The 12495-nt window shown below is 37.0% G+C and overlaps 1 protein-coding gene across 1 annotated transcript in view; it reads left to right on the top strand.

Moving 5' to 3' along the window:
* The window catches only part of MIB1 (mindbomb E3 ubiquitin protein ligase 1), a 95118-nt gene that overhangs the window by 63944 nt on the left and 18679 nt on the right, over positions 1-12495 (top strand). The window contains exons 13-15 of the mRNA XM_027526061.1: positions 6647-6779; positions 8729-8815; positions 10461-10622. Coding sequence (XP_027381862.1) covers positions 6647-6779; positions 8729-8815; positions 10461-10622 — 382 coding nt within the window. The remainder of the gene's footprint in view (positions 1-6646; positions 6780-8728; positions 8816-10460; positions 10623-12495) is intronic.

Genomic DNA, 12495 nt, shown 5'->3' with positions numbered 1-12495 from the left:
TCGCTGTGCTGCCAAAATATATTTCATAACCTGTTTTTTTAAATCAGTAAACAAAAAAATCAGGATAATGATATTTTACATAGCTCAAGGCCTGAAGGGATTTTGTAGTGTTACCTTTAGAGCTCGTTGTTGCTATACATTCTTTTTAAATTTAATAAATAATAATTGAATGGAAAAATATGTAGAAAGAGTAAGTAGAACCAATATATTGAAGGTGAAGAGATCACTCAGGAGGAAAGGAGGAATGTGTAAATGAAATCTTGGAAGTGCTACTTAAAACTTTTAAATTAAAAAAAAACTTTTAATTCAGTGTCACTTTTAATAAATTTTTTAGTAGTGCTTAGGTGAGAAACAGGGTCTGGAATGCTTTTTAGTAATTGTGTTACTTTTCTATTGAAACTTTGTAGTTATATAACTGTTATAATGCATTAATTAAATTCTACTTTATTTTCAAATGTGAAGTGGTTTTTTCCTCCTTTCTACATTGCTGTTCCACTTTACTTTTCTGAGATAGCATTTAGGCATGATCATTTCACACTTTATTACAGACTCAAAATAGTCACTAACCTTTCTGTAATTTCTTGTTGCTGTTCAGTCACAAAGTCCCTGACCCAGGGATCGAACCCGTGTCTCCTGTATTGCAGATGAATTCTTTACTGCTGAGCCATCAGGGAAGCCCTTCTGTAACTTTGTCACATAACACATGTTATAGGGGAAAAATACTTTTGTTCTAAACTTTAATAGCATATCACCATAAATTTTAATATTGAGGTTTGTTTTTTAACCAAGGAGAAAAAAAAATTTAACATCAAATTCCGCAAACCTATGGCGGTACAATTTAAGATCTAACAAACCTAAGAATGCCTAGGAAAAACCAACTATACCTTGTTCTTAATTCATATATAGTCTCTTAAGTATTGATTTAGTTCAGTTCAGTTGTTCAGTCATGTGTGACTCTGCGACCCCATGGACTGCAACACGCCAGGCTTCCCTGTCCATCACCAACTCCCGGAGTTTATTCAAACTTATGTCCACTGAGTCGGTGGTGCCATCCAACCATCTCATCCTCTGTTGTCCCCTTCTCCTGCCTTCAATCTTTCTCATATCAGGGTCTTTTCCAATGAGTCAGTTCTTTGCAGGAGGTATCCAAAGTATTGGAGTTTCAGCTTGAGCATCAGTCCTTCCAGTGAATATTCAGGACTGATTTCCTTTAGGATGGACTGGTTGGATCTCCTTGCAGTCCAGGGGTCTCTCAAGAGTCTTCTCCAACACCACAGTTCAGAAGCATCAATTCTTCAGCAGCCAGCTTTCTTTATAGTCCAACTCTCATATCCATCGATTCAGTTAAGAACCAAAAAGAACTGTTAACAGTTTTCTGAGCTCATTCTCCTACAAGGGAAATTTGTCCTTGACATCCTTTTTGTCTTTAGCATTTTTTATAACATAGCAGTTTAATTATTTCTGAATGGCTGTTTTAAAACAGTGACATAAAGCATGCTTCTAGATACTGAAGTAATTTTAGACACATTGTGAGAAGATGATGCATCTCAGAGTACAAGATAGGTCAATTTGAAGACTTTTAAACTACCTCATATTTCCTGACCATTTTGTAGCAGTCAAAGTCCTCCTTTCCCACCTCTCAAGCAAGCACTTACATAGTGTATGAAAGGACAGGCACTTTTCTAAGGCCTTTAAAATCCCCATAACAGTCCTACGAAATAGGACTTGTGATTCTTTACACATTTTATAGATGAGGAAACTGAGGCATAGAAGGCAAGTACCCTGCTCACGTCACCAGCCCTTTTGTTTGCTGGTACCAGAATGTGAGCCCAGGTGGTTTGGCTTCAGACTTAGATATTTACCCCTGTGCCTGTCGCTGCTGTGGTTGATAATAATGCAAGCAGTTAGGGCCTGGACTCTAGGGGACTGGAACCTGTACCAGGAATGTGGCATATTGAGCATTCTTGGCCCCAGTATGCTGAGAAAAATGACCGTTTGTTTGATTGTTTCTTCCTTTGTTTCATTCAAGTGAACTTTGAGCACCTCATACTAGGTGCACACAGAGGGAAGAAAGATGAGTAGAATGGCGTCCCTGGCTTACAGTGCGGAAGAGATCCTTTTAGTTGTCCTGTTTTAAGAATGATCGAATCCTCCTGCAGCCTGTATTGTCATTGCATATCTGTCATTTTGAGCTAATTTCTGCTGCATTACCAAATTCCTAGTAAATGAATTCAAGCTAAATTAATGAACCTTTTAATTACAGTATCTGTCAAAAAAAAGTTTGTGGGGAACAAAATTAAGCACACCAAAAAAATTAAAATTTAACATTTGAGTCATGTCTGTGTATCCCTTTAAATAGATGAAAGAAAATAAAAACTGTCCATATTCATTTGCTAGAATGATTATTACAGATAGCATTCTTGTCTCCATCCATTTAGATAGGGGTGGGTGTGTATTGAATAAAGATGTGTTCAAACTGTTACATATTAACTTGCTCTTAGCATGACCTACAGAACTTCTGCCTGAGATTTATCAACTTTCTTAGCAGGTTCCTTTATGGATTCTGTACTAACATGCTTAAATTATATTTGAGGGATTGTTCAATATTCAGAATTTATTGAACCCCTAATATGTGCTATTATCTCAATGTCTTTTTTACATTCAGTAATACTAATATGTAAGGCCTCCTCAGTTTAGCTACTATGGTTTGTTTGGAAAAATGTTGCCCATCTCTGAAGAAAGATTGCAAAGCATGGCAGGTCCTAAAAATGGAGCCATTGCCATTTGACTGTTACATACCAGTGCAGACAGCTGCTTGTCCCCTCTGCTTCTTAGAGCTCATTTGCTCATCATTCAGCGAACGTTTGCGTGTTCCCATGTGCCAAGGATTACGCTCGGCACCACTATTAGTTGTTCCGGAACTTAATGCTTCTTTGGCACTATTCACAAATGCCTGCTTAACTGGTAGTAAGATCTTATCCTTAAACCATCCATGTCCTTAACCTTTTGGAAAACAACCAGATTGAGAAATAAAGAAGAATGTTTGAACGTTCGGGAAAGTATCTTCAAATCTCATACAGTGCTCCACCAGTGAGAGTCTGTTGGCTTAGTAAAATTATTGATTTATTGAACTGGTAACATCCTTATGCCAGGAACTCTAAGGGCCTCAGTGCTTGCAGCATAACAACAGAAACCTCTTAATTAGCTAAGGTGCTGTGGGAACAGCTGACCTTCGTTGGTTGTATTGTGGAGTCCTCAGATTGCCCCACAGGAGGAAAGGAGACAGACCATTCAGAACTACTCTGGACATGAAGGGGAGGGGACCAGAGACTGTTGTTTTTCTTTCTCTTAGCTCATACTGCAGGCTGGGCCCAAAGATTGACTTTTCTTGAGGTGTTGTATTGTTTTTGTTTGCTTTTTGTGAAGGCAGTAGGTCAAGAACTAACATTAATTAGCAGCTTTCCTATTAAGATGAGAAGGTTATAGATTGCTCTTAAAATTAAGCTACCCCAAATCTCCAGTATAGGAGAATTCCAGATCATTTATGTGAATACTCTATCTTCAAGGAAGTAGAATATAACTTTCCACCTTTTAAGAGTAGGCTACCTGTAGTGACTTCCTTCCAAAGAGTGTAGTAGTAGTCTGTAGTAGAGAAAGGGAGAAAAAGAGCAACTCTACAGTGGAGGAAGTGGACAGATGCTCCCTCAACCAGATGGCTATGGTTAACATTGAGAGGTAAGTCATGCTGATAGTGTGCACCCTTGATGTGATGGAATGGCACTGTCTTTGAGACTTCCTCCTCAAAACTCATAATCCCAGTTGTAATCATCAGAAAACATCAGACAAATTACAAGCAAGGAACATTCTATCAAATAACTGATGAGTACTCCTCAACACTGTCAACATCATCAAAAACAAGGAAAGTCTAAGAAACTGTCACAGTGAAGGGGACCCTCAGGAGCCACGACAGCTAAGTGTAATGTGGTAGAGAAAGTACGTTAAATAAGGACATTGGAGTGAAGTATGGTCTTTAGTTAATAACTGTCAGTACTGGTTCCTTAATGGTAACAAATGTATCATCCTAATGTACAGTATTAACAGGAGGGGTGAGGAACTCTCTGTACTGTCTTCACAATTTTCTGTAAGTCTAAAATCTAGAAGTTAATTTAAAAATGGCAAAACCAAAAACTAATCTGACCACTCCTAGCTAGCTGTTGACTTTTGCATTAATTTTGATTTCGGGCTATCTGCAGTATTTCTCCAAAACTTAGAGCATTTAATCAGGAGTTGATTTTGTTGTTACAATTCGGTTATCATAAGGTAAGTTTAGTCTTATATTCTTTTAAAAGCATATTAAAACAAAAAGTATATTTCAGAATAAATTTTATCAAGACCAATCTTAAAAAGATTTAGTTATGTGAAAGGGAGCCTTTTTTATTTGAATGCCGATGACTTTGAATTTGTGAAAATGGTGAAATGGGTAGATTTGTGTGAAAGGGGTATAAGCGCTAGATTTGGAAGGGGGCTGTTACAGATGTTCAGAGGAAAGGTTATGAAAGTCTATATAAAAGATACTATATAGGAAATAATAGTTTAGTTTTAAAAGGGAAAGTCAGCAGAACAAAGGGAATGCAGGAGTGGGAAGGGAGGAGAGGGTCTAGAATGATTCCCATATTTCTGACTGGGGTGGCTGGTTAAATGATAATAAGAATAACCAAAATCAAGAATACAGGAAGAATTCTTAGGAAGGAGAAAAGGGAAATTTGTATTGTGTACTTCATAGGTCTATAAACTTAGAACTGTAATAACACTGTAATATTGAAGAGCTTTAGACTATACTAAAACATTTTATTACATTCCCTCATTTAGTTCTTACAGAACTCTCTTCATATGACTTTATAGGCCCATAGAGATGACTAACACTAACATTAATAAAAATGTCAAATTATTTTTCATATGATGATGTACCGTTAAGAATTTGAGTCAAAAATCTACATAATTTCTAGTATTTTATTTTAATCCACTAAATGGGGAAGTCCTTACAATTACTGAAAATGAACTAAAGCAAGAATCTTCGGCTTTGTATGAGGTCCGTGAATGGAACTTAGATTCCCTCAAAATTATATGTAAAGATTTTTATGTGCATTTTTGGGGGAGGGAATGGTTCCTGGCCTTCCACAGATTTCCAAAGAAGTCTGTCATTCATGGACAGTGATTTTAACTTTAGTAACAACCACTGAAGGCTGTCTTTTAAGTTTTGATTCTCAATATGCCTTGGGTCATTAACCTGTTTGAAAATCTGATAAAAGCTACAAACTTCCAGATATGAGTACAATTTTAGAGATTCGTGGGTTCTTTAGAGCGTGTTCTCAGATGTCTTGGACTTCCTATGTGGGATTCATGGACCACTGCCATTAAACAAACATGTTCTGTATCACGTTAGGTCTTAGTTTCATTATTTAGAGACTTAACAATTTCTTTTACACACGTTCTTATTCTGCATCTTCAGACTGTTTCTCCATACGTTTAAAATAATTTGTTTCAGATTTTTCTCTCCTGTGTGTCCCCTTAGGAAAAACTATCCCAATATGTACCTTACTGTTAACTTCTTGCCCTTTTATACTCTAATGACAGAATTTTAAAAGCTTTTCTGCGTTTACTGCCTTTTTTAGGTATGGGGGAACATTCAATATCTAATACATCTATCAATGTTGTCTGTGCCAAGTCCAGTACTGTTTATAGAAGCCATTCATTATCTCAGGTGTCAGTCTTTAAAAAAAAACAACAACAACAATTAGTGGACAGATATTAAGGGAAATTTTTCCCAAATTTTTTAAAAATAAAAAAAATTATTTTTAGATTTTTCCCGAATTATGAGTTTTCCACACAAGATCTTTGTTAGGAGAAGTTACCGGTGAATGGTAAGAAAGTTGCTTCTTATTTTACTTTCCTTTTTGAGGGTAGGCTAGCCTTTTCTTTACAAAGCATGGTTTCTCAGTAATTAGTTCCCCTGATCTTTCCTGGTTTAATCTTTGGTGCTCTTTAGGATAACTTTCTCTTTTTTTGCTTTGGAGATATTTGGTTATCATATTGTAAATTTTAAATATTCGAGTGCCATTTTGTGTGTTTCGATATCAACTAGATTTAGCACTACTAAATGACATGTATCAGATTTTTAATCCCACAGAATTCATGGTAATCTGCCAGCCACATAAAATTTGTCTTAATTATCACTATTTTTCCCAATTAACTCTTGTTACCTGATTGTTCTTCATTAACTCTTTCATTATATATTATATACTACTCTAATTGAACCTAAGAGATTCCACAGATTCAAACGATATCCTTATTAGGGTATATTTCACCTTTGGGCTTTTTCCCTCTCAGAATATTTCCCTTTGTAGCACTCCCATTCTATTTTGATTCTACTCTCCAAACAGTGATAATTTGTTTACCTCTTAAAATGTCAAAGGGCTGTGCATTTGAGATTTAGAAATTTTGAATTTCTGTTTGTCTCTTAAGGGCATAATTTTCTTTAAAGAGGAATATTTTCATTTGAATTTAAGAGTTTTTTGGAATATTTTTTTATAAAGAAAATAATAAAATATATAACTAAATATCAAATTAGTATAAATTTGCCTTTCAGCGCAATGCGTGTTTTACTGTCTAAATTACCAAGACCGTGGATTGTGGATGAGAAGAAAGATGATGGTTATACTGCCTTACATCTGGCTGCCCTTAATAATCATGTAGAAGTGGCCGAACTGTTGGTGCATCAGGTAGGAAAAGCATTTCAGTAATTTTTAACAATTTTGGGTCATTGCTAATCATTGATTTATTATTACTTTATCAACTACTTACGGATGAGACAGTTGGATGGCATCACCAACTCGATGGACATGAATTTGAGCAAGCTCCAGGAGTTGGTGATGGACAGGGAAGCCTGGTGTGCTGTAGCCCATGGGGTTGCAAAGAGTCAGACATGACTGAGCAACTGAACTGAACTACTTACTAGTAGATTACAGTAAAATCCCATGGTGATGCAAATTCAGCTGTAGTATGAACTTAGTCTTTAGTGGTGCTTCAGTGGAGGGAAGTAGTAGTGGGGGTGTGGGTAGGGTGGGTGTGGATCCTTAACACCTCCAGTATTCTCTCTGCACAGCCTTCCTGAGTTGGTCCAACAAAATAGGCATCAGCTTAAAGGGATTTTCCAGATTCACTGCCACTGTTGTGGAAGTGTCACTCAGCTATGTCATCACGAAGCAGTATGTTGATGTCTAAATCAGTGTGGCAAGTTGCTACCAGCTGACACCAGGCTGCAGTTAGGACCTAGGGACTCAGTTCTCAACAACTGCTGGACCCCTTGAATCTGTGTGGATAGCAGGGTGGCTCACATTAGTTATTTCATTTATCTTAGGAATAAAATACCTCTACATTTTTATGAGCTTAGATTTTGAGGGGAACCTATTGATTACAATTTTATGATGTTTTGGTATATTCAGCAAAATTTTTAAATGCTTCAGACAAGCATATGCCATAGGGAAGCAGTAAAGTTTCCAAAGAATTATCTGTGACTCCTGACTTCAAGGAACTTACAGTCTAGTGAAGAAGATGAAATGGCAGGGAAACTTAGTAGATAGTACATTATGTGTAATTGGGTCTTATATCATAAGATGGACAGTCTATACAAAGACATTTAAAGAAAGAAACAGTTCAAAAGCTAAACTGCCTTTCCCCTGCCATTATAAGCCTTTATTATTAAAGTTAATTCTCTTAGAAGTGTTGTTAACTATGATAAGTTCCTTTTCATCCAAAATCCAAACTACTGACCTAAGCCAGTACCACACTGTCTTGGTTGTGCTTAGTCGCTCAGTTGTGTCCGACTCTTTGCAACCCCATGGACTGCAGCCCACCCGTCTCCTCTTGTCCATGGAAATTCTCCAGGCAAGAATACTGGAGTAGTTACCATGCCCTCCTCCAGGGGATCTTCCCAACCCAGGGATTGAACCCAGGTCTCCTCTATTGCAGGCAGATTCTTTACCAGCTGAGCCACCAAGGAACCCAAAGAATACTGGAATGGGTAACCTATCCCTTCTCCAGGGGATCTTCCCGACCCAGGAATCTAACTGGGATCTCCTGCATTGCAGGCTGATTCTTTATCAGCTGAGCTGCTAGGGAAGCCCACTGTCTTGGTTACTGTTACTGTTGCTTGGTTACAGTAATCAGTAACTGAACTGAAGTAATAACTATAGTAACTATAGTAATCAGTAACTGAAATCAGTTACTCAGTTGGAGTAAGTCCTATAAATTTGTTGTTTTTTCTCAGACCTACTTTAACATTCTAGGTCTTCTGAATTTCCAAATACAATATGAAGACTCACTGATACATTTTCAGGAAGTACTTACTTAAAATGAGCTGATTATGTCTGTGGCTCTGTAATGGAGATTAAAAGGGAGCCGTGTTTGACTCTGTATTGTCCTTTGTCCTGTAACTGTCCTTAGGTGGAATCACCACAGTAAAAATAGTTTTAAATTTGCCGTTCTATTTCAGAAAGTTGGCTGTCCCACCACTTCTTCCTGCTATTCACATCTGTTACCATATATTACAAGGTCTAGCCCTTGGAGGGGGCGTGCTCAGCAGCATCCAGTGTTATGGCTTCCTCATAGAGAGCTAGATTATGTGCTTCCCTCTTGTCACATTTAACTGTAAGCCTTGTTCTTCTTTCAGGGAAACGCAAACCTGGACATCCAGAACGTGAACCAGCAGACGGCCCTCCACCTTGCCGTGGAGCGGCAGCACACCCAGATTGTGAGGGTAACGTGTCTACTAAAGTGAATCTTACCCCTTTAAATTATATGTTGTTAGGCTTCTCCGAAGGCGTAGTTAGAGGTAAAATTATGATTTTAGGCTGGTATTTTAATCAGTTGGATAAAGAGTTTTAATTTCTAATAGGAAAAATCTTAACTCTTATATTCAAAGTTTTTATAATTTTGTTGTCAGGATTTGTAAATTCCTGGAATATTAAATCAGAGAATTTCAAAGTAACATATACATTTTTTTAAAAGTATACTTCCTTTTAATTTTTATAATTGAGAGTGAACTGTAATTAAAGCCTTTGGCTAGACATTTGCCAAACATTTCAAAGAAGCTGGCATATGTAATTTTATATTACTAATCTGGTGATTCCAGATCAAATACTTGAAATGATCTGTTTAAACTTTTTTGTAGAGCAGTGGTTCTTAAAGTTTGGAGGCTGAGCAGCAGCAATAGCATCACCTAGGGCTTTGGCAGAAAAGTAAATTCTTGGGCCCCATCTCAGACCAACCAGAGCAGAACCTCTAAGGGTGGGAACTAGCAATCTCGGGTTTTACAGGCCCCCACGTAATTCTGATGCCGATTTAAATTTGAGAGACCGATCTACAGAGACGTTTTATATAATCTTTTTGAAGCACAATGAACAAAAAAAGAGCAAAATAGTAATTTGCCAAAACAGGTAGGACTGTATGCTTGAGATTGATTTCTTTGTATGGTGTTTTTCTAAAACTCTGATAACATTTGCGGAAAGGTTAGGGAACTTGTTAAAGCAAAGTTTTATATTTACTGCTTAAAATATCTGTTAAGGTATATCAATTATGCATTATATGTAAGAGATTGTAACTTAGCAAACATTTCACATTTATAAAAAATTCTCTTGCCAGAAATTCTTCATTTCTCTGATGTTTGGACTTATAACCCTTATAACCACACATTTGGAAAAAAGTGACCACAGGGGATGGAAAAAAATAAATGCATATTTATTTAAATAATAGAAGAATTTTGAGTATTGTGATTTGGTCCTATTGGAAATACTTAAAATATACCAACTCACATATCTGAAATTAAAAGAGGAAAAAAATGTCCTGAATTTCCTCCAGTTATTTTGATCTTAGAGTAGAATAATTAACCTGCATATTGGTTCTTGTTTTTTTCTGCTGTCCCTAGTTCAGTATGTTTGAATAATCAAGCTCATCATTATTTGTAAGCAGTCACAGGGATCAGAGTGGTGGTAAGCAAACACATAAGTTAACTTTCATGGCAGCCCCGTCAGATAGGGCTCTCACTTTAATTTTATTACTTTAATTTTACTTTTTTTAGCTTTATTAAGTTATAATAGACAGATGGAAATTGTATACATTTAAAGTGTACAATTTCGTATTTTGATCCAGGTGTACATTGTGAAATAATCACTATAATTAAGCTAATTAACATAGCCACCATCACACACAGTTTGTGTATCTGTTTGGTGAGAACAGTTAAAGTCTGCCTTCTCAGCAAATTGTAAGAACATGATACAACACCATGCAAAGGGGGGCTCTCCAGAACAAATTCATCTTATGTAACTGAAACTTTGTTACTTTAGATGTATTATAATTTCTTGTGGGTGGAATACTTAGGAAAAAGAGACATTTTTCTCTTCTAGCTTTTGGTCCGTGCAGGTGCCAAGTTAGATATTCAGGATAAGGATGGGGACACTCCTCTGCACGAAGCCCTGCGGCATCACACTCTGTCTCAGCTGCGTCAGCTTCAAGATATGCAGGATGTGGGGAAGGTTGATGCTGCCTGGGAGCCATCCAAAAACACGGTGAGCAAAGATAATCGTCACTTCTGTGCCAGGAGGAGCATATTTTAATGCAAGGTCTTATATTTATGGCTCATAGAACCTGCATCTGATCAGATATTTCATCAAAAGTACAAATGTAGGAATTTAGTTTATGAGCTAAACACTAGTCAGTACTGACTGTATTGTTTGCATTCTTACCAAAAGTTGTTTGGTTCTCCTTATGCAACTTAAGCCATTCAAGCAGGAGTGCTGTGGTGTCTTGTTGTGGTTTGGGGTTGCATTTCCTCATGACTACTGGTATTGAACATCTTTTCATTTGCAGGTTTACCACCCATATATATTTGACAAAGCTGTCACTTAAGACCTTAATTTATTATGTTGTTGAACTGTTTTCTTACTACCAGTCTGAATCAAGTTCCGTATCAGATATGCGATATGCACATACATTCTCCCAGTCTGTGGCTTGTCTTTTCATTCTTTTAACGGTATTGTTTGAAGCAATAGTTTTTTTTTTTTTTTGTCTTCAGACTTTAAACTTTTTATTTTGAATCGGCGTTATAGCCAGTCAACAGTGTTGTGGTGGTTTTAGGTGAACAGCAAAGGCGCTCAGCCACACCTAGACATGTATCCATTCTCCCCTAAGCCCCTCCCCCTCCAGTCTGGTGCATGACATTGAGCAGAATTCATGTGCTATACAGTAGGTCCTTGTTGGTTATCCATTTTGAACATAGCTGTGTGTACATGACCTTCCCAAACTCCCTAAGTATTCCTTCCCCCCAGCAACCAGAAAATTTTCTAAGTCTATGAGTCGAAAAATAGTAATTTTAATGAAGTCTGATTTAGCAATTTTTTTCTTTTATTGTTTGTGTCCTGAGAAATCTTTGCTAAATCTAAGGTCACTACGGTTTTTTCCTGTTTTGTACTAGAAGTTTATAAAGTTTGAACTGTTACATTTAGGTCTGTGATTGATTTTGAGTTAATTTTTATATACACAGTATGAAGTATGGGTCATCTTTTTTTGCTTGTGGATATCATCATTCCAGTCCCATTTGTTGAGAAGGCTATCTTTTTCTACTGAATCGCTTGTTGTGCCTTTATCTAAAATCAGTTCTCTTCTGTTAATCTGTGTCTTTAGCTCTGTAATGCCAATGTACTGTCTTGATTACTGTAGCTTTATAATAAATGTTGAGGTCAGTCCAACTTTCTTCCTGTTTTTCAAAGTTGCTTTACAATTCTAGGTCCTTGACCTTTCCGTATGAATTTTAGAATCATTTTTAAGAATGTAAAAGGATTCTGAGACCAAAGTGTTTGCTAATTGCTGCCTGTCTTTCTGTATGATCATGGGTAAATACTCTAACTCCTATGTGCCTTGTTTTTCTCATTTTAAAATGAGGGGAAGGGAGTAACTACCTCCATAAGGTTGTAAGGATTAAATGAGTTAGTTCATGGAAAGTGCTTAAAATAGTTCTTAGTCCACTGTAGATGCTCCATCAGTGTTAACAGTTATTATGACTATTTTCACACAGGATGTGAGTCAGTAGCTCGGATGACAGTAGAACCTGATTTCTCTCATTCTCCACTTTGTGTCTTAATTCCTAGTTCTTGGTTCTTTTCTCAGTTATCTCTCCCCTTATTGTTTCAAGTTGGTTGCTAACAGCTCCAGGGCCAAGTTGTTAGAAAAGGTAGTACTGTTTCCTCAATATCTAAATCAGAAGTTCCATTCTTGAGTCTTACGGGCTTTAATTAACTTGATTTACATTATGTGTCACCCCTGAACTAAGCACAGATGAAGTGGGTATCTGACTGATTTGGACCATCTTTGGTTCACTTCTGAACCCGGAGGATGGGTCAGTCCTCATACTGTACACCTGAGGACACGGGGTGAGTGAGGGGG

This window comes from Bos indicus x Bos taurus, chromosome 24 (assembly GCF_003369695.1).
Source record: "Bos indicus x Bos taurus breed Angus x Brahman F1 hybrid chromosome 24, Bos_hybrid_MaternalHap_v2.0, whole genome shotgun sequence".
Lineage (NCBI taxonomy): Eukaryota > Metazoa > Chordata > Mammalia > Artiodactyla > Bovidae > Bos > Bos indicus x Bos taurus.
Note: the sequence above shows the minus strand (reverse complement) of the source record. Positions and strands in the feature narration are given on the sequence as shown.